This window comes from Pagrus major, chromosome 20, assembly GCF_040436345.1.
Source record: "Pagrus major chromosome 20, Pma_NU_1.0".
Classification (NCBI taxonomy): domain Eukaryota; kingdom Metazoa; phylum Chordata; class Actinopteri; order Spariformes; family Sparidae; genus Pagrus; species Pagrus major.
The window spans coordinates 17,758,092-17,783,776 of record NC_133234.1 but is presented as its reverse complement, the minus strand read 5'-3'; the positions used below and the strand labels follow the sequence as shown (position 1 = coordinate 17,783,776).

Below are 25,685 nucleotides of genomic sequence, written 5' to 3'. Positions count from 1 at the left end.
TGACTCCAGGATGCTGGCCTTCTCGGCAGAGTAGCAAAGACAAAAGGCTTATCTGAGACTGGCTAATGAAATGAAAAGATTAAGATTGGCAAAAGAACATAGACATTGGACAGATGAAGACTGGAAAACAGTGCTATGGACAAACAAAGCAAAGTTTGAGGTGTTTGAATCACTCCCCAGTGTTGGCAAAACTGGCTGTTTTGGGCAGTTAACACTGCATGAGTAACGCAAATTTACACAAATGTTACTGCCTGTTTAATATTTTCCTCCTGAAATGCAGTAGACCGGAAATCTTAACTAACATAGCAAGTACAAGTACCTCAAAATTGTACTTGCGTAGAGTGCTTTTACATATAAGCACATATTTACATTAAACAAAACGTTGAGTGTCCTCAGATGATGCCAAAGTCTTTGAAACAAACGACTCCAAGTCATATTTCTGCATGTGTACACATCTTAACTTTTTGTTTACCCATCAAACTAAAGACCCCGTCAGACCTGTTGAGCCACGCCCACCTTCAGTGATGATATCTTCAGTTTATCCAAAGTTCTACAGTATGGAAACACCCTCTCAGTGAAAGTGTGTGTGGATGTGTGTGTTAGTATCAAGACCAGACAACGACAGCTTTCCTCTATTGCAGTCTGGATTCACTCTGATCCTCGGGATCTTCTCCTGCAGTCGGAGATCAGCAGGTGGATCTGACGGTGACTCTGCAAAGTATTTACCTTCACAGAACATGATTCCCCATAATCCAGAGTCTATGTCTTCCCTTCCTCAGGACAGACCTTTCCAACACACCCAGTGACCAGCCTTTACTATTTCTGATCTGGACATCCCAGCTGTGAGTCCCTGAGATAAAGCCCTCAAAGCCTAGGACAGACCAGGGATGATCGTGAAACCTCTCTGGATTATCAGGAAGCTGCTGTTTCTCTCCGTCTCTGAAACTAGTCAGATCTTCAGACAGGATGAGATTTGGAGTGTTTGGATCCACAATCACAGGAGTGCAGGAGACCGTGTCCTTCATCTTGTTCCAGATGCTGAAGGTTAGGTTGCCCAGGTTGCTTGGCCTCGTCTATCAGAGCTCCTGAGGGCAGCTGTGGATCATCCAGCAGGGGCCCCCGCCGGACTCTTACCAAGTTGTGCAGGAATGAGATGTCCTCAGCTCTCAGCTCCTCCTCTGTGGGTCTGACTGTGGCTGAAAGTAGTGGTATTTCACTGCTTCACTACTTCCCTCCTGTACCTGTCCTCCCTCAGCTGAAGTCACAGCTTTGTACTGAAGTAAATCTTTGTCTGCCTGTCTATGTCTGTCTAAGACTGCTATGTATTATAAGAAAATCACCAATGTTATGCCTTGATCTACTTTTATTTATTGTCTTTTTTAATGATAATTTTGTTTCACTTTTCCCCTGTTTTAACAATATTTTATTGTCTCTGTGTTAATGTTTTATGTCTTATTTTATGTGTTAAGAAGTGTCTGTTCACTCTAAAAAAAATTTATACTGTTAAATATTGCCTTACAGTTTGTAAATTTGAATTTTGTAAATAAAAAACATCATGTTCTGTTGCTCTGAATCACGTTTAATCTCGCGAGATTTCAACCGCGGCAGCTCGGTGGGGGAATGTACTTCCGGTTGCGTGAGAACAACTTCCTCGTCTGTCCTATGTATGTAAGCGTGACTTTTCGGTGACTGCTGAGCTGAAGGAGCTGACTGAACCACACCACACTGGAAAATGTTGCTTTTATCGAACCGGATAAAGTTCTGTTCGCTGGCGTTTACCGCCGCTCGCATGTACAGCAGCGGCCCGACGACCGCCAACAAGAACCCGACGGTTTACTTTGACATTGCTGCAGACAACGAGCCTCTCGGCAGGGTAACCTTTGAGGTGAGACTACATAACATGCACATGGCTTCTTATTATTTAAGCTTTTTTAACGCAGTTTGACCTGAATGCATGAGAAAACAACAGCTGCTCTACGCCCAGCTAAAGAAATTCTTCTCACGTCGTTTTAATAAGTGTTCACTCACTGACACCAATGTGTCACAGCTTGTTCACATTTAATTTGACCCTCAGGCATTTTGTTTTTCTTTGGCAGCTCAACGCCGAAGTCGTGCCAAAGACCGCAGGTAACCAGTGTCCAATGTCTCTTATGATTTTATTTCACAATTTTTAGTGAATTTTGTTGATAATCCTTACATTTAGCTTTCTTAAGGGAGGTTTTGAATGCTGGGCTTTCTACATATTAATGAGGTAATGATACAAACTGAGAAATATTTATTTATTCCATAACTGAATGAACAAGCTGTCCTCAGAGGAAATTAAGGTCCCCAGAACACTGTTTGAAGCTAGAAAGGTGGCAGGGTCCGCCACATATAAACAAAATAAAACAGTATGACACTGTGTTGTCCTTTAAAGTTCAATTTGTTTATTCAGTCAGGAAAACAGAGTTTGTTTATTTAGTATGTTTGTTGGGCATTAAAAATCTTATGAGATTTGAGAATCTTAAGAGCTATATTTATCTTCCTCAAAAAGCAAACACAACCAAACCTATACAAGTCAATATTGAAGCTAAAACCTGATTTTAGAAACCTTAAATCCTTAATCTGAGATTAAGTAGCTACTTAATACAGGAGGGCGACATGCAGACGGTCTTCAAGGAGGAGACTCTTCACGGTTTCAGAATTTGTCGACTACCTGATTAGCAGGTTTCCCTGAAAATGTATTCATCTCCAGTTTTATGTTCTCGCGCAGAAAACATTCTTTAATAACACCAAAGAAGGTGGTCACATTTTTCTTGTCCAGAAAGTTTAATTAGTAAGTAGAATTAGTAACTCAGCCCTAAAAATCTACATGAAATATCCATTATCTAGTTATAGATTACTTTGTGTGCCGTGATGTGTTGATGCATAATGTTTCAGGAGAGCACTGATTATCAGAGTGAGAATCTAACAAACGTTTTTTTGTAGAGAACTTCAGAGCGCTGTGCACAGGGGAGCAGGGCTTTGGTTACAAAGGATCGATTTTCCACAGGGTGATCCCTCAATTCATGTGCCAGGTAGGCTTCTCCTTCTTTCTTTTGTGACTCTTTTGTTGTCCACTGTGCAGCTACAGTATATTTCATGGATGTGTGTGTTTTCAGGGTGGAGATTTCACCAACCACAATGGAACTGGAGGGAAGTCTATCTATGGATGGAAGTTTCCTGATGAGAACTTCAAGCTGAAGCACACTGGACCTGGTAACCATCCCATTGTGTTTGTACACTGTAACAGTGCTGTCTCATTAGTTAATGCTCGTTCTCTTTGAGGATTATTTTCACAGAAGTATATTCCAGACAGGGGAAGTCAGCTAATACATTTTCCTTGGATGTCAGAGGAAAACAAGGAACTTCACAGGCAGATCATGACACAGGAGAGTCGCTGACTGGATTCCCCATTTTATCTTACACATTCAGAAAAAAACTTTGTGTCAGTCCAAAACTCAGTCTTTCCTTTGATGCACCAAACAGGACAGGGATGCACGAGTGGGATATACTGAGCAGTGTGCCATCAGGGTGTCTACGATTTTATCTTTATCAGGCCCTAAAAGTGAGAAGACAGTCTTAAATTTGAAAAGTCCACATTTCATACAAACCTTCCACTGAACCTGAAACTTTTTTTTACCTTGTACCTGCGTTTAACCTGTTGGCAAAATGTAAAGCACACTCTAATAACCATATTCCTACATAAAACCTACCTCTGCACAGGACCATGTAAACTACATACCTATATATATTTATGTGCAATGATTGAATAAGAAAAAGATTATTTGTCCAGAGATCAGTCTTAGATTTGGTTAAAAATGATCTCAAAGGTCCTAAAATCCTTAAATTTAAGTGTCGAATACCGGTAGACACCCTGTGACACTACAAGGCACCACAGAGGCAGAAAATCGGGTGTTGTTCAGGCGGTTGTCTCTACAGAAAAGTATTAAAAATGAGGCTGTTTAACATTGTAGGATGAGATAAAATCAAGCAAAGAGCAGCAACAGATAAAATACTTAATTCACTTAAATAATGAGGATCATGTAAAAGTTGTGTTGCTGCTGTGTGTGCCCCAAAAATAAACCTAATACTGTACATTCTGTTCTTTATTGTAACATGGTCTGTCTTACTTATCTTTACCACCAGGTGGCAGCATTCTGCAAACAGTGTTGGTTTGACCCGTTATAAATTAACAGTAAAGTTTCAGATGATGTTTCCCTCCACAGGTGTTTTTTACAACAGTTTTTTTTTCCACTTCTTGTAGTAGTAGAGGTCCAGGCGTTAGAATGATCATTAATCATGTTTTCATTGCTGCGTTGTAGGGATCTTGTCTATGGCCAATGCTGGACCCAACACCAACGGATCCCAGTTCTTCATCTGCACCAGTAAAACAGAATGGTATGTACAGTGAAACACGGCATTGTAAATGGTGGGGATGCTGCTGTGGTCGTTTTATTCCCATTATCTGCCTTTTATAAAATTGTTACTGGGTGGCCTGTTGAGTCATCTGTGCAGAGCTCTCAGTCTGTCAGAGTAAAGAGACATAAACAGACTTATACTGTTTATAAAGTATGAAGGATTAAAATGGAATACTTCAAGGGTTTAATTGTACTCTGTGAATGTAAAAGCATCTGTATATTTGTATTATTACTAATAATGATGAAGTAATAACTTTATTGATTTAGCACTTTCCAAAACAGAATTACAAAGTGTCATAAAAAACATTAAACAGAGCAAAGCAGTGAAATACATAGAGAAAAGTGCCAGTAAAGAAAGTATTACAGGGGCAATTGCAAATATGAACATATAAACAATTCAATTAATCAAACAAGCACACGATAAGTAAGATTAATAAGTATAAACCAAGATAAAATAAAGCCAAAAACATCAGTATCAAGAATTAAAAGCAGCTGATTAGTGTGTTTTGATGAGCGATTTAAAATGGAGCAATGTCTCCGCACTCCTTATCTCCTCTTTTTAAAATGTAGATCCTGAGACGTGTGCGTTTTCTGAGGCCTTTTTTTAAACACAAGTACACAAAACACGCCAAACGAGAACAAGACAAACAACTCTGCCTAAATCCTTTGAGTGTTGTGGTGCTGCTCGGCCCCCGCAAAACACTGAAACATTCAGTAAAATGTTAGTTTTGCAGGAAAAGCGTAACTGTGTAATTTCAGTTGATTATCGGTGCCTATTTGCATCTTTTAATCATAGTGTAGGATGTGCAGCAATTTACCAGAGATACAAAAAGAGGAGTGCTGAGAGTCACCACCGGGATCTTTCCAGCCCATAGTGAAAAAAATGGTAACATTTCCCGTAGCTTCCACCCAGTTTATTAACTTTGGTAATGCCATCCAATCTTAAAACTCTGCTACCTTTGGAAGGCTTTTGTTATCGTAGCCATTTTTTTTAACGTTCAGCAGCGTCCAGTTATTATTGAAATGCTGGGAATAAATTTCTCGCTGGAATGTTTTGACATGACGGCAAAAAGAAGGTGAAGATTTGACCGACAGCCTAAAACAGCAGAACCATTAGAGAAACGGTGGCATCACCCAAAAGCCATGAGTCGAACCCCGCTGGGAACACCTCGGATTGCCCAACGGTCCGGGGGCAGTGATAACAAACCTCTTCTTTCTTCATTTAGGCTGGATGGCAGGCATGTTGTCTTTGGCAGCGTGAAGGAGGGACTGGACGTGGTCAAGAAAGTGGAGTCTTTCGGTTCCCGGTCTGGGCGAACCTCCAAGAAGATCACTATCACAGACTGTGGAGAGCTCGAGTAGACTCCACGTGAGCGGCGGAGACGGTCATAGTCTCATCTTCCTGCTGTAATTTCAATGTGAGAGTCTGAGTGAAAGAAGCTCTCTCCTCAGTCATGGCACAGAGTGCTGCCTCTCTTTACTGACAGTTGATTATCTCAGAGTCACACTCTGTTTTTCCGCTGGTACTTCAAGTCTGGGTTAGTTTTCCTTAGAAGCAACTTATGCACTTAACCTTGTCATAAAATGTGAACTTGTGTAATAGGATAGAAGACAATGGGATGGTCAGTTCTATTGTACGTGAAAGAACTATTAATACAGTAATATACATTGACACTGGTTTGGAGAAGGGGCATGCATTTGCAAAAAAATAAAGTCATTTTTTCTAAATATGTGAGCTTGTTACTGCCGTGTGTTCTTATCCTACATGAACTTCTTCAATGTCAGTATTACAAAAAGCCTTTAAAGGTCTACCGTGTGCCATTTAGACTGATCTACTGGCAGGAACTAAATATCGTATTCATAAACTTATCGTCAGTAGATAAGAACTAAGAACGATGTGTTGTCTTCGGAATGAGTCATTTTTGGGGGCTAACCCAAAAGTTAGCATCGCCTTGCCTCCCTTGATAAAAAGTCCTGGGGATCTTTCAATTGGACTTTGGATTATTGCAGAAAATAAACTGTGGCCAACAGAAAACAAGCAGCGATCGTGAGGAGAAGGATGGTTCAGTTGGTTGCAAACTCCAAACACGTTGCTATGCCACTAGATCGCACACACTGGACCTTTGAAACCAAAATAATTGATTCTTTTTGGCTATGTGGAGGCAGCTCAACCCTCTTAAGCTCTGCTTTTGGTCTCTACCAACTCCTGATGTAAAAACCTGGCTCTTTGGATCTCAGTATCTTGCCCAAGGATACTCTGAAATGTAGCTGGGGAGTCAAACCTGCAACCTTCCAGTTACTTAACAACCCACCTGAGCCACAGCCGCCCTGTTTAATAGAAGCTGGTATTACTCTTGATATATATAATTTTATAGCTGCTTTGAGGTTAAGTTTTGCACCTGTCTGAAATAAAACTGTTTTGTAGTCGAAGGTGTGTTCATTTATTGGAGGTTCAGCAGCTGAGGAGTGAGATCAGTGTTCTTCATGTGCGTCTGTTTTCCTCATCAGCCTTTCAGCTGACTAATGATCTTATTCTGCTTCTGCTGACGTCTTTCTGGGGAAATGTGTTTCTTTTGGCGGTCAGGTCAGATTTTCTTTATCTATCTTGTGTTACAACTCACTGTAGGTTCTGCTGTTGGTGATGTATGAGCGGGTGATGAAGCACAAATCTGTTTTTTGCTTTGCCATGAGTAAAATCTTACCAGATGTTTAAAAAATTATTAAGACGTTCTGTTTAATGTTGCGAGGAGATAAAAAATGTGTAACATCTGGAGCAGTTAATGTTGTAGGGAGGATGTGGGGTTATCAATCGTTAGCTAAGGACTTTTTCCAAATCCAAACCGCCACAAGGATGAATAAAAAAACCACGAATAACAGATCAGTAGAGAAACCAGGAACACGCTGAATAAGATGTTTAAATACATTTTTAATACAAAAACATTTTAAGAGATCAAGGGATCAAACTAAGGCACATTAAATGGCATTTCACACATCTTAAACAGTTAAAAGTCAAAAAGGTATTTCTGTTCCATATTCATTTATCATCACAAGTTCCTTGAAATATAAAAAGCCTCTAAAGCAACATGCACACACAACCTTCAACTCAATCCTTCATGATCTTTGGTACATTAAGATTCCTATTCTTTTTCCTCTCATTAGGGCCTGAGCACCGACCAGTGACGACTGAGGGAATGTTTTTTTACTCAAACAAATTGAATTTTTGAGTTCTTACACAAGCTCGGAAACTCATGAAACTTTGCACGCACTGCTTGTACGTGTTTTATTGTCCTTGGCCATGGACGGAGAAAAATGGCTCACTTGCGCCTTCTAAAGAGCAGCCCCAACAACAAGTTTCACCTAGACCTAGAGGAATTCGGTACGCATGTGTATTGCACCTAGATCAACATGACCTAAACCTGACAGAAAGTTGGAAGATATGTGACTCAAGTCATTTGTCGAGTCGAGTCTTTAATTGGGCCTTAAAAGTCCAAGTCAAGTCACCCCCAAGATATTAAAGCAGTCGATCTTTAGAAAAATGAAAGGCCTTGATACCTGTCTAATAATGACCTGAACGGCGGCGTGGAAAGATTAAACAACAGTCATAGTGCGACCTACTGGCAACAGGAAATGTCAGCCAGTTGACCAGATCTACCTGAAGTTTGGTCTGAATAGTCTCGAGTCATTGATGGTGGTTGCCATGGCCATGCATTATTCGCCATCACACAGGAAGCTGGAAAGGGTTCAATCTACCCTGAATTTCATGTTTGATAATCGTCCTGAACTGAGGACATCTACGTGCCAATTAGGAGTCATAGTCACACAAGTTAGTTTTTGTGTGACAATCATCATTTGAGTTTCATGAAGTTTTCCTGGTGTGGTCTCTGCTTGATATGCAGGACCATAAAGTATAACTTGTCTGTGTTGTGGGGTGCCACAGAGGACACAGAAGCTGACACTGAACTGCCTCGTACAGTATGCACAATATATTAAAAACCAGAGTCGTGTCAACCGGTCGGCGTCCGATGGCCCGTCCAACACTGCTCGCAGCTATAATGTTACATTTGAGACATAATGACCTTTGACCCCTTGAAAGGCACTTGGGTGAGTCTCTATTAGTCATAGGTGCCAAAATATAACTGTGCTGTTTTTTTCAGGAAATAAAAATGTTTCTACCGTATTGCATTGATTTACAGTCGTGTACAACTGGAACGACAAACTACCTAAAATATGTCTTCAGAAATTCAGGCACATATGTAGCATATAAAGAATAAATGTTAGTTGGCCAATATATTCCTTCACAAAGTGTAATAATCAACAAGTAATGGCTTTCATAATATATTCCAAAATTATGTACCCTCTAGTACTGAATATAATGCAGGTAAACATAAACTCTGCATATCTTTCTTAGTAAAGACTTGTTGCATATTTTATACAGAAAACATTTTTATTTAACTTATTTCTGGAATATACAAACGTGTAAATGAGAATCTTCATCTGGAAGCTTCACTGTCTTGAGTAAAGACAGACACAGAACTAAAGTTTCTTAATTCACAGTTGGTAAGACTTCAAAAATAATATTCACATGATAACTGAGTAAGCTACGAGAACCCAGCGAATGTAAAGTACTCCGCTCCACTGAGAGGCACTGTAGAAAAATGAGCCTCTTGTGCTGAGAGTCACAGTGTCAAAGAGAATATAGCGTGAGAATAAACCGTTAGACGCATAACAGCACAATTACGTTTACTATCATGTATTTTTAGTCGTTTGGAACAGTATATAAGGCGAGTGGAGCGCGTTATTGCTCGCGGCGGCAGTAGTAGCCGAGAACTTTGCATTTTTCACACAGGTGCTGTGGATGCTCTTTGCTCTGGTCCGACACGTCTAACCCGTCCGGTTTCTCCAGAGGTCGCTGAAACAAAGAAACAGAGAAACAGATAATTTACTCTTATTGTTCATACAACTGCAAGGTTATGTCGCTGGAAATTCAAAGGATAAATTCACTCAAAAATAAAATTCTGTTATTATCACTCAAATGCTGATGGGAAGTCAGGTAAAGCTTCGTATTCCACAAAACACTTCTGGAGCGTCACAGCAAACAGTGTTGCAGAATTCTCCCAAACAACTGAAGTAGATGGGGAGTTTATAATATAAAAACATGAAATGGCTCCACTTCAGACGGGGTGCATGCTAACGCTTTTAGCTTACTGACTACAGTGAAGGTTTCAGCTTAAAAGGGTGTAGATGACATATTTTTTCAAATTAATTTGGGATCTCTTTTTTTAAGTTTTGAAGCAAGTCCCCATCTATTTCACTTGTTTAGGAATGCCGCAACACCGTTTAACTGTGAAGCTCTAGAAATGTTTTGTGGACTATGAAACTTCACGACTTTCCATCGGCATGAGGCTGAGTAGATGATGACTGCACTTTCCTTTTATGGTGAACTTTTCCTAAGTCCTTTGTTAGTTGACACATAGTGGCACCATGCTTGGACCAAAAAGTAACAACTTGTTCTTTTGGATCATGAATGAACTTGATCACTAAACTTCACTGAAATCAGGTCACATGGTTGTAAGATGTTACTTCCACGTTTTCTCATACCTTCTGTCTATACTATGAATGTGGTGTTACCTGCTTATGAGGGTAAACGTTGATGTGGCACTTGATACATTCTTGCCCCATGTTGGCCCAGGAGTTCCCGCTCATCCACTTCCTCTTGCATTTGGGGCATTTGTATTCACCGAAGCACCTCTTTTTTCCCTGATACGGGGTCAGGCCTTCACCTTTGGGTCGAGCCTGAACAGAAATATAAAGCAGACAGCAACTTTTACATTACTGACCATGTGTGCAACCCACTTTAACGGTGCAATATATAAAAAAAAATTAGTTGGAAATATTAAAAAAATAACTAAAATGATCAACAGACTGTGATGAAATAGCAGCTGCACAGATATCTACTGAAGTTAGCATGCTAACCAGCTAGCCCCAGGCCTGAAAACCTCTTTCTCCCAGTGGTCCAATGATTCGTGCTAGCGGGGGGAAACGTCAACACTCCCCCAGTGCTCAAAGCTCACAGTCCGGACCTCTAACTGTACGGCTAATTGAGCTAACGGCAGCAACTGTTTAGCAGCAATTAGCAGTAACTCTGTGCTGTCCACTATTTGTTTTGAGTATGGATTTGACATGCGGCTAATTCTTGAATATTGCACCTTTAAGCTGACCGTGTATGCTTAAAATAAGACATTTCTACGAGTGTAAACCTCAATTGTGTAAACCTTTTTCCCTCTCACCACCTTCATCTGGAAGAGACTGCCTGACCTATCTGTTTTTTTTAGACTGCAGCCAATTCAAAACTCTGCTTGATTACAACAGGAAGTGATAGCAGCTCTGTTGGTGGCCAAGAGTTTTTCTCAGGAATGACATGATTATTTATGGTGTCTGTCAATAAAAGTTAAGAAGCTCATTTGCTTTGATGCTTGATAAACACTTACAGCCCTGGAAGAGTGAGCTTTACATTTCCAAAGAAGCCTTTCTTATCTTATCTCAACTACGAGTGTAGACGGACGGCGCAGGAATAAAAACACAAAATACTCCTTGTTCTATAGAAGAAAAACAGAAGAGTTGTTTCAAGGGAGTTGGGATATATTGTAATGGTTCAGTATAATTTATTTGTTGGGCTGAAAAGAAGGAGTCTCAGCTTTCCCATTAGAAATGAACTCCCTCCCTCCAGCTGTGTTCCCGTGGGACCATAAAGGAGGCCCTGGCCTGTGAGGGGACCAATGGGAGAGGCCTCCCTGCTATAGGACAAATACCTCAGGCTCTCAGTCATCCCTCCCAGCTGGCCCCGACCCACCAATCAGGACACAAAGATCGTAGCAGGGAGGAAATAAAACCCAGATGAACTCTGCACTTGTATAACATGACAAAATCCAAAACCCATCACGGAGAAATCATCTCGACAAGACTGGTTTAAATTAGAAGCACCTCGGCTGAAAAGTAGGGCAAGTCAAAATTAAGACCGAATCCAGCAGAGGAGTGCACGTCAACTCTTGTTTTGATTCACAGCAGGAACACATGTCAGGTTCATACAGATCATTTTGTTCATTTCCAGGTCTACATCTGTTTCACGAAACACATTTAAGGTTCCACCGGCCGCATCTCTAACTGTTAAGGTCACTGCGAGGCACTCTGAGGCCTGTGTTTGCATCACTCGGCCACCGTGAGGCACTGTGGGAGGTCACTTTTGATCAGGCACCTACAGGGAGAGCAGACAGAGCATCATCTTCCTGAGGGAGGAAACAGCTTTCATTCTGCAGAACAAGCAAAACAAACTCTACCTAAAGTCTGGAGCCCACAGGGCAGCAAAGGCCACGGCGCACTCCGGAGTTTCCACCGGTCCTATCGGAGATGTGACACTGACAACCGACAAATGAAAATCACACTCATGACCCAACAGTGAATGGAAGCTCTGATGGAAAGGAGGAAAGTTTGAGTGAACACAGAAAAACCCACAAAAGCAAACCTCAAGTTTTCCACGTGCATGACACAACTCATTGTCTGTCATGGAGGTGTAACTCGACAGTTAATGTTTAATCTTTTATTAAGAGCAATATTTGGGACGGGTGAACCACAAAACTATGATAAGAGCAACCAAAAGATGCCAATACAATGAGCAATGTTTCACTGTACACATATATAACATTTGCTTGAGGTATTTGGTATATCAGTAACATGATATATCATCATCATACCAAGCGTTAGCTCTTCACTACAGACACAAAAACGTCTTCAAAAACCACACGGGGCAAATTGCACTCTGCGCCTGTGGAGTAACCAAATGTAACTAAAAGGAAAAAGTAGTGCAAAGCCGCAATTATATATATCCAGATCTAAAAACTGCAAAAAAAAACCCCTGACATGTTGTGCCAGACCCCAAACACACAAAGATTTGACGCTACAGGAGCGGCCACTTCAAATTTTATCATTCATTTTAACAGCTGATGTTGATGGAAATGTCAGTAGTTTTGCAAGAATTGTGGTTATAGAGCAAAGTATTCGAGAAATTTGACCTGATTGGGTATTAGTATTCATCCTGAGGGGGAAATGAGTGCCTGTACCAAATTTCATGCCAATCTGTTCAATAGTTGTCAGGGAATTTCACTCTTAACCACAAATATGGAGGAAAAGTTAAAAGGATTCATCGTGTGGGAACCATGAATGTAGGGGAGAAAAATGATGTGCCACTTCCCTCAGTAGTGGTTTAGAAATTTCACAGGATAAATGAAAACTTTAACCTGCTGGTGGTGCTACACATACAGTCAGGGGATCACCAAAGACAGTAGGGTTCATCCCATGGGGACCATGAATGTCCATTCCACTTTTATGTGAGTCCAACCGATAGCTGTTGAGACATTTCATTCTAAAATCACAAATTTGAACCACATGGTAGCGTCGCCATGAGTCTTTAGGATACATCCTCTGGGGACCATGAGCGACATTCCCCTGGCGATACACCAAGGTATGATGTTTTGAAGGCTTTGTCAAAGATTTTCATTTGACTAACATGTTTTGTTTTTTGGCCTCCTTTTCTCCGTCGCACAATAACAAGTTTAACAAACAGCACATTTTCTCTAGACAGATTCTTCACATCAAAGATCTTAGCAGCCTGTAATCACGTGAGAAACAGTTTTGTTTCAAAGTAAAAAGACATCAAATTTATTTCTTATGTGCATTACAACTCATCCCATCTAAAAGCCATAACTGCAGTTGTTTAACTTAAATCAGCACCAGAGAGCGCAGAGCGATGTAAAGCCAGATTTGAAGTCTGCAGCAGATAAGCTTGGCCCAGATCCTTGTAGCCTGGTGAGAGAGGCCCGGGAGGTTGGTTGCCTCCCTCTGCCATCATCTGGAAACCATCAGGATAAACAATGGACTACTCCAAATCCTCACCCCTCCTCCTTCCTTCTCTTTCCCTCATTCACTCTCACCCCCACTTCCATACCCCCATGACACATTCATCCTGGAGTACACAGCAACACCAAGCCCACTGGATACCATGTGGTCAATTACTCCACACTAACAAACCCACAGCGCTCTGGCTCTCTCCCTCGCTGGGTTCAATTTGTATCGGACCCCCACAGCATCGGGGAGAAGCCCAGCTGTTACCAAAGCAAAACAACACATTCGTGTTTGGACTGAACCCCACAGCAAAGACTCCTGTGTCGACAACTTTTCATTATCTTGTGAAATCACTGATCTGCAGGAGGGTTTAAAACAACAAACTCGTGACTTTCCATTTTCCGTTGAGACAAAGTACTAGAACAGCTAGATTTTTCTATGGAAGACAATCATCACTGCATCCAAAGACAGATGAAATGACTGGGTGTTTCCTTGCTTTTTATCTGTTTTATATCTCTGTTAAATAAACATCTTTTGGTTCTGGTGGTGTTGGTTGGACAGAATGAGCTATCTGAAGACGTCACCTTGGACTCAGAAGGTAAAAGTTGAGTGTTCGTTGCAGTCCTATTCCTTTCTTTAAATTTTTGACTTCTGCATATTACTTTTACAAACACACTTGTTGTTGGATTATGATGACAGTTAAGTCACAGTTACTGTATGTGAAGCTGTAATCCTTCTTCACATCTGAAATGCTCAATGGATTAACCTCCAAAATTGAAGGCCAAAGATTGAAGGCCTGTTTTTTCTGATTTTTTAGTCGTACATCACGAGCACACAATGATTTCCTCACACTCACGTACGTTTTACTTCCCAGGACAATCATCCACCAACACACACTCTGCTCCATCCAGAGTGTGACTGAGCTCCGGTTCTGGCTGTGGTCAAACAGCTGTAAACCGGAGTTGTGTTTCACAAAGAGTGAATGACAGGCGCAGATGGGCTGGCACACAAACAAGAAGTGCAGCAGCAGAATATTCCCAACTTCAGCTCAAAACACAGCTGACCTGAGAGTCAATCACAGTTATATTCAGTAGTAGAGCAGCTATAATCAGAGTTGTACTGTGAGAATGAGTCACTGCTGTCAGTGGGGAAAACATAAGAACATACGAGGAAACTGACTTTCCAGAGATTAAAGGAAAGATTGTTTTCAGTTCAGTGTGTTTAATCCCTTTACGCTCCAGTACGTTCCTTAACAACCGTCTTTCATTTGCATATTTAGGACCGGATATGAATGACATGATCACAGTTTGATTGCAGACATCACATGTTCTGCTTGGATGCGCCTCAATGAAGTTGTAGGGGTGAATTTAAGTGTGTCCCTGTCTAATTCCACTCCTCTCTCCTACCTTTCCTCAGTGACATTCCCCCTCCGACTTGTTGCTGAATCTGATACAAAAGCCTTCCTTTTGGTGGTGTTTAAGGTACAAGCTAATTAATTGGTAATTATACAACACAGGGTTGCATAATGAAATGCAACACGAAACACAGAATTAGTATTCATAGTGGTTCAACATCAGCTCTGGAATGCAGATTGCCTACTTTTTCCCCCCATTTTCTGAATTTCACAAGTATAGGCTACATGTACATTATGCCCATACTGTTGCCAACTACCTTCATAACAGCCCTGCTGAACCAAATGTAGGCTCTTTGCCAGCATTAAGAATAAAATAAGAATCCATAAGGTATATAAAGCCTTTTAAAAACTCTGTGAGGGGTCTCTCAATCGACACACATAATGAGTGCGGGATCATGGCACTTGTCGTCTTCACTGTTAAACAACCACCGTTGCTAATAAACGTTTGCTAAGTGGCAATTGAAGTCGTGAGCACTCGCACTTGACAGTCTGTCTCAGTAACGCTGATGAAAGCCCAAGGCTGAACTGGGACTGTTTTTGCTATGCATTATTGAAAACTATTACATACTTATTTGTGAGTGCCGATGACTTCATTTGCAAAATCATACTCTTAAGTCGTTTGAGTTGAGCACATCAGTTCTTTTGTTTGAGAAACTCAGGCAGGAAGGTTTACAAACAAGGAAATGTATTTAAGTTTTATTCACACGTTAAGTCTTTCTTTAACTTCTTTCCTCTGTTCTGCACCAAAAGTTAATGGGGTCTATTCCAGGGCCAAGATACATCCTCCATCCAAGTTTCATGGAAATCTGTTGCGTACTTTTTGTGTAATCCTGCTGACAAACCAACCAACCAACAGAAAAACCCAGATATGGAGAACAAGAATCCATATTTTGCCTCAGCAAATGTATTATTTCGTCATAATTTTGTCATAATTTGAAATTTTACCTCAAAAACCCAAACACTGGTTTGGCGCCCAAAATCCAAAAATGTGTTATAGAACCCAAATATCCCAATCTCACTTCCCTAAAGATAAATCAAATAATAATAATAATGATATAAAAACTGCATTAGGAGACAACACAGTGGATATATACTGTAACTCCTAAACAAGGATAAGTGCTCAGACTCTCAAACTCTAACTGCTGATGAAGATCATGTAATATAACGGAAAGCTCCAGAACAGCTACTTAATCATCCCGGTGAGATTGTTTTGTTTGCTGCTGTTTCCAATTAAGGTTTCAGAATGAACCTTAAGACAAACGTAACAAGATACAAATAACGTATAACTTAAGATGTGTATTTAGAGCCCCAGGACAGGGAAATGTATCATTTCAAGCTCATTTCCCTTTCCTTCCCCTCACATGTCACTGAATCTGGAAAAACTGTAATGTACAATGAGCAAATCCTCCAGCAAAAGTGATCACATCTTTAAAACATGCACCCACACAAAAACTGAGCTCTGCAGCATTCCTGTCCTATATATTCATTAGCTTTGAGCAGCTGAAAGCCATTGTTTATCAGAGCGAGCCTATCTACCCCACATTCCACAGTTTCCTCTATCTTGCTCATCCTCCTCAGCAGATGATCCGGCCAAAAGCAACAGGCAGCGTACTGAGGACAGATAAGACATTTATCAGCAGTGAAAACAAAAGGACCAGACAGTGTTGCTTGAGATTCACCAGTTACATGTTTGGCTATGAACTTATCATTATCAGTATTTGTACCGAAATCATATCAGCAGAAAAAATTGTGAGATGAAACAGTTATTCTGGCAATTGGGTTGTACAAACCTGCAAAAGCAGATTTTTTTGGCCATCTGGGGGCAGCAGAAACAAGTTGTTAACACATAATTGACATATTATCATCTTTGATATACCTGTTAGCAAATACTTTTATTCTTTTTGTTTAATTATTCATCTAAATGCTCCGCTATGTTTCCCAGCTAGTTGCTAACTGTGTCTGTCTGTTGTTTGGTGCCGAGCTGGCAGTGTACAGTGGGTCTTTAGAGCGTTTTCACTAAGAACAGCTACTTTCTGGAGCCAAAAACGACAATATGAGAGTGGTGAGAGTGAACTAAAAACTAGCTCTGTGGAGCTAAGGCGAGCAGCAGATGATGGGGATAATTCTCTGTAGATCCATTACTACACTCGACATTGACCTACTGATGCTATAAAAACATGGAGTGTAACCGCTTTAAAAGAGTAGTTCAACATTTTTGGAATATTTGGCTTCACACTTTGTTTTTAGGATGGCTTAAACAAACAAAATATAGCAAGTTAGCTTAGTAGACGGAGTCACGCTAATGGTTTCCCCCTATTTCCAGTCTGTATACCAACGTAAGCTAACCATCTCTTGTTGCCTCATATAATAGCAGTATCAACCTCCTTAACCTTTGGAAAGAAAGCCCTTTATGTTAAAGGAAGTGTTTGACACTTTGGAAATAAGCTCCTTTAAAGCTGAGTAATTAACATGTTGTAACTCATCAGTTTAATTCGTTCAAAAAAGAAATCTACAATCAAAACAAATCTCCATTTTTAGAGGGGTTATGTGCAACACTATTTCTTGGATAATGTCAAAATAAAGTAACAAAATAGAGCTAGAGGAAATTGAATAATAGGATGAAACACTGATTATCATCTGTTTTCAGTTTATAAAGATCAGAATTTCTTATGTCAGCCCTGCAACTATCAAAAGTTCCTCTGTCCAAAGTTATTATGAAAGCAGACTTTTCCCCCTCCACTCAAACAAGATTAAACTGTAACCGTAAAGACATACACCCACTTCCTGTTTCCAAAAACACATTTCTGGATGCAGACATCTCCGGGAAGCTGCTCGCTGGCCCTTTAAACGAGCGTCCATCGGACAGCCCGCTCCTCTGCACAGACCGAGAGAGACGCCGCTGACTGCAGCCAAGCAGAGCTGAGCGAACAATACAGCCTGACTTCCTGACCTTTGGTTCCACAGCCCCTCTGGAGAAACAATGCCCTCCTTATTTAGCCCAGGCTCTTCCCACCGTACACCCATTTACTGTCAGCACACTGTCACTTGTGTGTTCTCTTTACAGTAACCGCGTTCAGCTACTTAATTGGCAAGGGGTCATTAAAATGTTGTGACCCCAGGTAAAAGGGTGAAGGTTGTTAAACTTGCGACACATTTGGTTAGAAATGGAGAACGGATGATTTTCAGCTGAATTTACTGCAACTCAACATATAGTTAGACATCAAAAGTGTACCAAACGTAAATATTTCAGTTGTCAGGAGCTAAAAATGCCTAAGATTCCAACTAACAAGAACAAAAAGCAGTTTGTTCATTAGTTACAGCTTCAGAAGACCGTCCAGCTCGACTGAAGAGGCCTTTTGTCATGACAACCACTCCATAATCATTGCTCTGGATCGGAAATATTAGCAACACATGATAAAATCTGACATCATCTCTCCGAAGCGGACTGAGCGTGGCAGAGAGCCAGCCGGCAGAAATGCTTTCCAGATTTTGCACATTTTCAGGGGCGTGGCGGCGAAGAGGAATCATAAATATCTCTGAGTAATCCTTTGACATCTTAACCTTCTGGTGAAGAGAGTAACCCAACTCTCCACTCTGCTGTCAACAGGATGTTTATCACAGCGTGGATAGCATATCTAATACCTTTCAGCATTGCTGCAATACAAATACACGGGCTCCACCTTTAACAGGCACTTTTTCAGTATTTTTCATCACCTAAGGCTTCCACAGAGGTACTGTGTGTTTCTTTATCAAAGTAGCAGACTTCTAGAGTTGACATGGGCCCCATTCCACCCGGAGAAAGGCCGTTAAAGGCCCCGCACACCCACTTCCTGTGTGCTTCTTCTCTCATCTTACTGAGCCGTGACATTCTTTGATTCCTGTCCACTGCAGCTCACCAGTACAAACCAGTCAGCTGTGGAAGTCTGCAACAAGCAGACCAAAGAAACTTGCTGCTGCTAACGTGATGTTTTATATTTCTCAATGAAAAAACAACTTATCAGGGGACTAATGTACACTAAAAAAAAAAAAAACGTCAGTGTGTTGTTTTACAAAGCTTCTTTCATAAGTTAAGACAGCGTGGTATACAGTATCTCTGAAACTGACTGACCCACAGTCACATTCACTTTCCGGCCAGGTGTGCGCAGATGTGAAAATGTTAAGAGCTATAAGCTCACTGCAAATGATTTTCTCCACATTCCTCGCATTCCTCCACTGTCTGTGTTCAGTTCTGTGTGCTGCTGAGCTGCACCAATCTCCTGCATGTTGGCACTGATGGAGAGGCGACAAGCTTTCAAAGACGAGTCAAGAGGAGAGAGCGATCAGATGGGGATCAAGTTCTTAGTAACGGATGGGACAGATGTGAGCTGATAGCCAGACTCTTTCTACATTTTTCTACATTTTAGTTACAGGTATGTTTTGGAAAAAATGCGTATTTGCTTGCTTGCAGAGTTAGATGAGATGATTGTTAAGACTCTCAGCCAGGATATGGTTAGCTTAGCTTAGCATACAGACTGGAAACGGTGGAAACAGCTAGCCTGGCTCGTCCAGAGGTAACAAAATATGCCTGCCAACACCTCTAGAGCTCACTAATTAACACTTTATCCACAAGTTTCCAGGGAAGGTCACTAGGGAAATGACTATGGGTGATACTTTTGGTGCTCATAGAGCAAAAACAACAAAGCAACAAAGTATCACAATAACTGACTAGCAGCACTTTCAAGGCTTTAGCAGCGTTAGCTTTGTGGCTAAGTAATCACTCGATAAAGTTGTTAACCTAGATCTTCATGAATGAATGACACACTTGACCAGTCGCTCTATGAATGAAGATAACCATTGAAAACGCTGGTTCCAGTTACGTGACAGGACACGCCAGAAGGTTGTATGCCTTTGAAACATCGACTGTATAAAATATGGCTGGAGCTTCTAGGTCTGAAAAGTAAAAACACCGTTATTCTTTCTAATGGCCAGCAGGGGGCAACGCCACCAGTTCAAAAACAAGTCCAATTGTATGTAAGCTTATGAGAAAATGACCCTCACTTGATTTAGTACCTCATAAACAGTTTACAAATTAGTTTATGGTCACAATCACTAGTTTTAAGTCTCCTTCAATGTTGCGTGATGTTAATTTAGTCAATTATAGTCCCATTTAGAGTAAGAAAGACAATAAAGCAGGGTATGATTTAGGATGTGGCTACCTTGTGATTTAACAGCTAGCTACCACCACTTGTCCTCGGTTTCTCGGTCAGATCCAATCAGGACATCAAGTCCACAAACCAATGGGTGTCATCACAGGGGGTTTAGATTTGCTTTAAAATGAGCAAGGCTAGCTGTTTCCCCCAGTTTCTAGTCTTCATGCTAAGCTACACTAACAGCCGGCTGGCTACAGGAACATATCAAACATATCAGCAGGAATTAAACACACAATAAGAAATGTGGCTATTAACCGATCCGTTGCACCAACAACTACTTACCTTCCTAGAACGATGTTTGACACGCTTCATAATGGTATTTTTTTTACATATGAACTGGAACACTCAGGCACAAATTGACAGCTGGAAAACCGAAAGTATCCAGCCAGTAAGCACCGCCCCCTGCACTCATTTCCAGCATAAACAACCATCCCATCACAGTTCTTTCACTTTACGTGACGCACTAATAATAACAACAACTGAATTAGGTATGACTTGTTTATTCCATTTTTTGGAACACGTAAATAAATAATACTACAAAAATAGTATACCTTTTATCATTTAGACAATATACAGTACAATTAGCATAAACAACTATATACAGGAAGGACATCCAGAGGTTTCTTGACGGATTATAAACACAGGTCAGTGTTGGCCAACAGGTTAGGCTCTTGATGTCGGTGCTGTCTCAATCCTCTACTGTTTTGGCAGTGATTGTCCTGTAGAAAGAATAGCACAGTTACTTATCTGACAGTAAATTCAGCTTTTCAAGGACCTTGAAATTACTTTATTATAACACCACAATTATGGGCAGCTTATGTGATGTGTGGCAAGCGATTATTTATAGGGATTGTCATGTGCATTCTGTGTTTCCCACATTGTACTGTGGTCAGCTGACAGTCAGATCATGAATTGAAATGCAAAGTCTATTTCTTTGAATAAATGTCTTACTATTATGCAATAGTCTCAAGCAGTAGGCTAACATGTGACTGCTAGGACCAGTGCTTGAAGCATTTTCCTGGTGCAGCTAATGAAATGACGCCATTCCTTTTCGTATTGCATCCCTGCTGAGGAGCACATTCATGCACATAAAGCAAACCAACTTGATATGAAAGAAGGATACATGCATATATGAGATGTATCCATCAAAGACACATATTACACGCATAACTGGTCTGATCCATGTTGCTACAAGCATCAAATTACACTCACCTGTCAGAGAGAGACTTTGCAGAAATAGTGGAAACAGCCGGGCATGGTTCTGTTGTGAACTGACGCTTCGAGAGCTGGAAGTTACCGCTGGTGATGAGAAGTGTGGCTGTAGTTTCTCTGCCATTCTTGTCGTAAACAGTTATTTCACACAAGTGAATCCTCTGTTCGCCTCACAAAAGGAAGCAATTACACCTTTACCGGCTCCTTCATATAATTGACCAGTCAAAGTTTACCAGCTATTTTGAACTTCTCCTTTTTGCTACCCTGCTTCTCGGACACATCCTGTCCATCAGTCATTTGATTATTTCCATTATACCTAACAAATGTCAGGCATTTCCCTCTGAACATGATCAATGGGGAACCGCAGCTGTGCATAGAGCAGCGGTAATATTTCTCTTGTGTTTGGAGTAGAGGTCGTGCCTAGTTCCACAGAGAAACCTATCATCTTTCATTAAGGCCCACTCTGAGATCCAATCTGACATCTGCTGCTCATTACCAACCTGTGGTGGTACATCAAACTTAAATATGTGCTGAGGAATCCATTTCACACAGAAAAAAAGGATACAAACATAATATTCTAACTTGGAGTTTATACTTTCATTACCATTACACTGAAAAAAAGGAATAGTCTGCCTTCAACTAGGTGGAAGAGGAGAGTATCAGACAGCACTTCATATGTCATATTGTGCATTTGATAGAAACCTCAAAATGGCCCACACTCTGCACAGCTGTTTCAGTTTAGCCTGCTGTCTGTGTGGATCTGCACCTGACCGACGTGCAGCATCGCCGATTCGTTGGCTCACCTGAGGGCAGTCTTTGATGTAGTGTCCTTTGTTGAAGCAAAGGTGGCACAGGTAGTTGGGTGGCGGCCTTTTGCTGGGTTTGCGTGTCTCGGGGGACAGGGAGAGGTCTGAGAAATGGTCGGCCAGAGAGCTCAGGCCGTCCACGATGTTGTTGAGAGACCCGTAGTGCGAGGAGCTCTTGTAGAAATTGTTGTTTAAGGCCTGTTGGAGAAAAGACAGAGGATGAATCAATGTTTGTTCGATCTGATTGAAAAATTGATTTAAAGATGATTTTGATAATTTGTTTTTAAATTGTCTATGAGTCAAACAGTATAAGGAGTGTGATGCTAGACCATTGGACTGTCAAAACCTGGCTCCTACATTACCCACAATGCAACTTAGCCACTGAGTGACTTCACTGGAGGCAATTTATCAGATTACATGCAGCTTCCTCTGGAGCCACAAAACGCTTTATACTCCTTTTTTCACATATGCAGTAGTCCTCCCCAAGACCTGTAAACACACTTTAATGTGTAAAATGTGTGGTGTTACCCTTTAAACGATCAATTGTTCTGTTTTTCAGCGTGTCATTTCAACTCTACACAAGCGCTTCTCATGTCACAAAAACACAGCAGATTATTGTTGCGACTCGACAATGAAAGAGCATTTCATCCGGCTCGTCAGTCCATCACCCTGATTGATTCTCCTGTTTGTCTCGGCGACAGTAGCCGACATTATTTCATTTCTGCAGATGCGCTTGCCTTTTCATGCATTGATGGTGTGTGGGTCCAATAGTGTCCGTTTCCTCGTCAGAACAAAATGCCTTTGTCATGCATTCTTCTAACTTGTTCTATTGACACGGCACAATCGGCATCATTGTGCCTCTGGAGGAGACGGGTGCTATGGCACCGCAGGGCAAACATGAAGAGGAGCAGCCTGCAGACGCTGGCTGTTTACTCTGAAGGCATCACAGAAAGGATTGTGATCAGATATATGTGTGCATTGCAGTGAGTAGTGTTCTGCAGGAGACATCAAGCTGCTGCATGTCTTTAGCATTTGTAGAGTGACAGTATGTCATTTGAATTGTTTCATTTTTTAAGTTTGAAAGTGCTTTGTTTTAAGTTAGGCAAGGCAAATGGTGCATTTTTAATGCTAATATGTTCACCATTTGTAACTTTTTATGATTTGTGTCAATCTTTCCTACTTTCCCTGAATGTGTCAGTGTTAAATTAAGCAGCTGCACGCTCCTCTGACCAAGCAGAGGCCGGCCAGGGTGAACTCTTAACATTTTGAAAACTTTGTGAGAGCTCTTTCTCAACCTGCAGCTGCACACTGACACCAGAACAGTCTGAACACACTCAGGCACTATACCAGGGTACAAAACACATATTCATGTGCTACCCACTCACCCACTGCAGGCATGCAGGTGAGGTTTACTGTATGGGCAACAAAAATAACCTGGGGTGAAAAATGTGAGTATGGACATTCTTAGGAGAGAGGTTTATGACATGCAGCATGAAAAGAAAAGATGAATCAGTGGATACAAGTTGTAAGAGTTACTACGAGCATGTGTTGTACCTCATTTCTCAGATGGAAGAAGTTGTTGAGATAGTTGGAGCTCAGATCAGCTGCGCTGCGCTTGGAGATGTTCACGTCCTGAGGAGGAGTGTCCGACTCGGTCTTGAACGCATCAAAAGCACCGCTCTGAGTGTCTTGCAGAGACATGTAGACCCAGTTGAGCAGCTGTGCGGGTTGGTACACAGGGGTACGGGTCTCTATCGCAGACATCATGTTGTATTTGGACGACAGACAGACTGCGCCACTTTGGAACAAGCACCGTCAGAACCGCCGGACTTTCTGGGTCACAAAACTCCTTTCAGTCATCCCCCTGCTTCGACTGGATGATCCTCGTGTTCACCTGTGGAGCCCTGGAGGACTCCAGTCACCGGACGACAGTCACGGGGGAAGAGCGCAGTGGAGGCATGAAGCGCAGCAGCCTGAATGGCAGCGGGGAGCTTGGAGCTGCGCTCCGGCCAGGACTCTGCTGCGTCACAGCGAATAGGAGGTCCGAGAGCAGCTCACATCTGTCTGCTTCACTTTGTCATTACGTGTTGAGTTACAGTATATCTGAGAGGGACTATGACTGTACAGCACTATGGAGGACAAAAAAAGTGTATTGCCAAAAACTGAACAATAAAAAAAAAAAGTTTTTAAAGGTGCACTATGTAGTTTTGGGGAAGACATTTCAGCCAGAAGAGAAAGAGCTTCTTTGACTGATTTATTATACCTAAACAAACTAAATAAACAAACTGTCATTGTTTCCATGACTGAACAGACTGAATAAGCAAACTGAGCTTAAAGGACAACACCTTTGTTTATATTTGGCGGACCCTGCCACCCCTATAGCTTCAAACAGTGCTCTGGGGAGCTTATTTTCCTCTGAGAACAGCTTGTTTATTCAGTTATGGAAAAAAATAAATATTTCTGAGGTTGTATCATTAACTCATTAATACTGTAAATATTACAATTCTGAGTTTGAAACTACATAGTGCATCTTTAAGGAAAGCATGTAAGGTTGGTTCTTGTTATCTTTGTTGATAAAGGGGGAAAAAAATGTTTTCCTCATTAGATTTAAGATTCATCACACACAACATAAAATAAAACGACTCATCATGTTTTATTTTTGGAAATCCCACACTTCACGGTGCAAAGTCAGACTGACCATCAAACACCCAGAGGTTACTGAGGCTGTCTTCACTTACAATCAGGGTTTTTTTTAAATCAAGGTAAACATACAGTATTTGACCAGGAGGCCACCGGCCTGCAGTCTGCAATGCACGTCTTGACCACAAGCGCACTGCTGCCATCTAGTGTTTTTTGTTGATACTGAAAGATAATTGTCACATTTCAGGAACAGTTGCATATTAGTACATTTAAAATGAGGAGCATAAATTGTGGCCTGGGGGTTATAGTAAACCCTCATCCTATTTGGATGGACTCTGGCTTACAGTCTGATTACTTTACTATAAAAAAATAAAGGCCCTGCAAACCTTCCATGTACAAAACAAACACTGCGAGGGTTCCCCCTTAAGGGCCCCAATGATAGATAGATAGGACATGTTATAGTGCCCCCTAGAGGGGCCCAATGTGAAAGTAAACATGATCAAGTGCCCTCTGGGGTTCATGATTAGTCTCATGTCAGGGTAAAAGTAAAGACATTTTAGTTTGGTAAAAGTGAAAGTCACCAATAGGAATAATATCTGAGTAAAAGTATTAGAGCATGTGATATTAAATGAACTTAAGTATCCATGTATTTACATGTGTTTATATACTGTATACTATGGGTCAGCCTGGCTGATTACAGGACACAATATTTAGCATTTTTCTGATAATTTGGATCAGTGTTTTTTTTTGTTTTGTTTTAAACCAACTGCAGATAGAATAAATTCATTTGAAAAAGAGCTACTTTGACTCTGATGTAGCATGCACATGCATGGTGTAACATGTTTCTTCTGGACGTGTTCTTGTTGGTGAATTTTCTCTGTTAATGTCAGGGTGAAGATGAAGATGTTTTTATTGAATTTACTGCTGTTGTTAACATCCTCTTTTCATCATAGATTCCTTAATATCCACTGAACTCCTTGGTATATTTTATTAGATTCTTATCTTATTTATTACTCATCTGTTTTAGTGTCTACACGTTACTGTGTTTGAGTATGTGTGCAAGGCAAGCTGTTAATAAAGTTGTCTGAAT

At 41.0% G+C, this 25,685-nt stretch overlaps 2 protein-coding genes across 2 annotated transcripts; one reads left to right on the top strand and one right to left on the bottom strand.

The window, feature by feature from the left end:
• The first annotated feature begins 1,635 nt into the window (after positions 1 to 1,635).
• On the top strand, positions 1,636 to 6,169 carry ppifb (peptidylprolyl isomerase Fb). Its single transcript, XM_073489412.1, has 6 exons — positions 1,636 to 1,885; positions 2,097 to 2,127; positions 2,968 to 3,056; positions 3,141 to 3,237; positions 4,344 to 4,419; positions 5,666 to 6,169. Exons 1-6 carry the CDS (start codon positions 1,733 to 1,735, stop codon positions 5,799 to 5,801), a joined length of 582 nt encoding a protein of 193 aa, XP_073345513.1. The 5' UTR covers positions 1,636 to 1,732; the 3' UTR covers positions 5,802 to 6,169.
• Positions 6,170 to 7,345: 1,176 nt separating this feature from the next.
• Positions 7,346 to 24,382, bottom strand: LOC141015363 (zinc finger CCHC domain-containing protein 24-like). The gene is made up of 4 exons (XM_073489411.1): positions 23,510 to 24,382; positions 21,953 to 22,153; positions 10,068 to 10,232; positions 7,346 to 9,348 (listed from the first exon to the last, which is right to left on the bottom strand). The coding sequence occupies exons 1-4, from the start codon at positions 23,720 to 23,722 to the stop codon at positions 9,235 to 9,237; spliced, it is 693 nt and encodes a 230-aa protein (XP_073345512.1). The 5' UTR covers positions 23,723 to 24,382; the 3' UTR covers positions 7,346 to 9,234.
• Between the last annotated feature and the right edge of the window lie 1,303 nt (positions 24,383 to 25,685).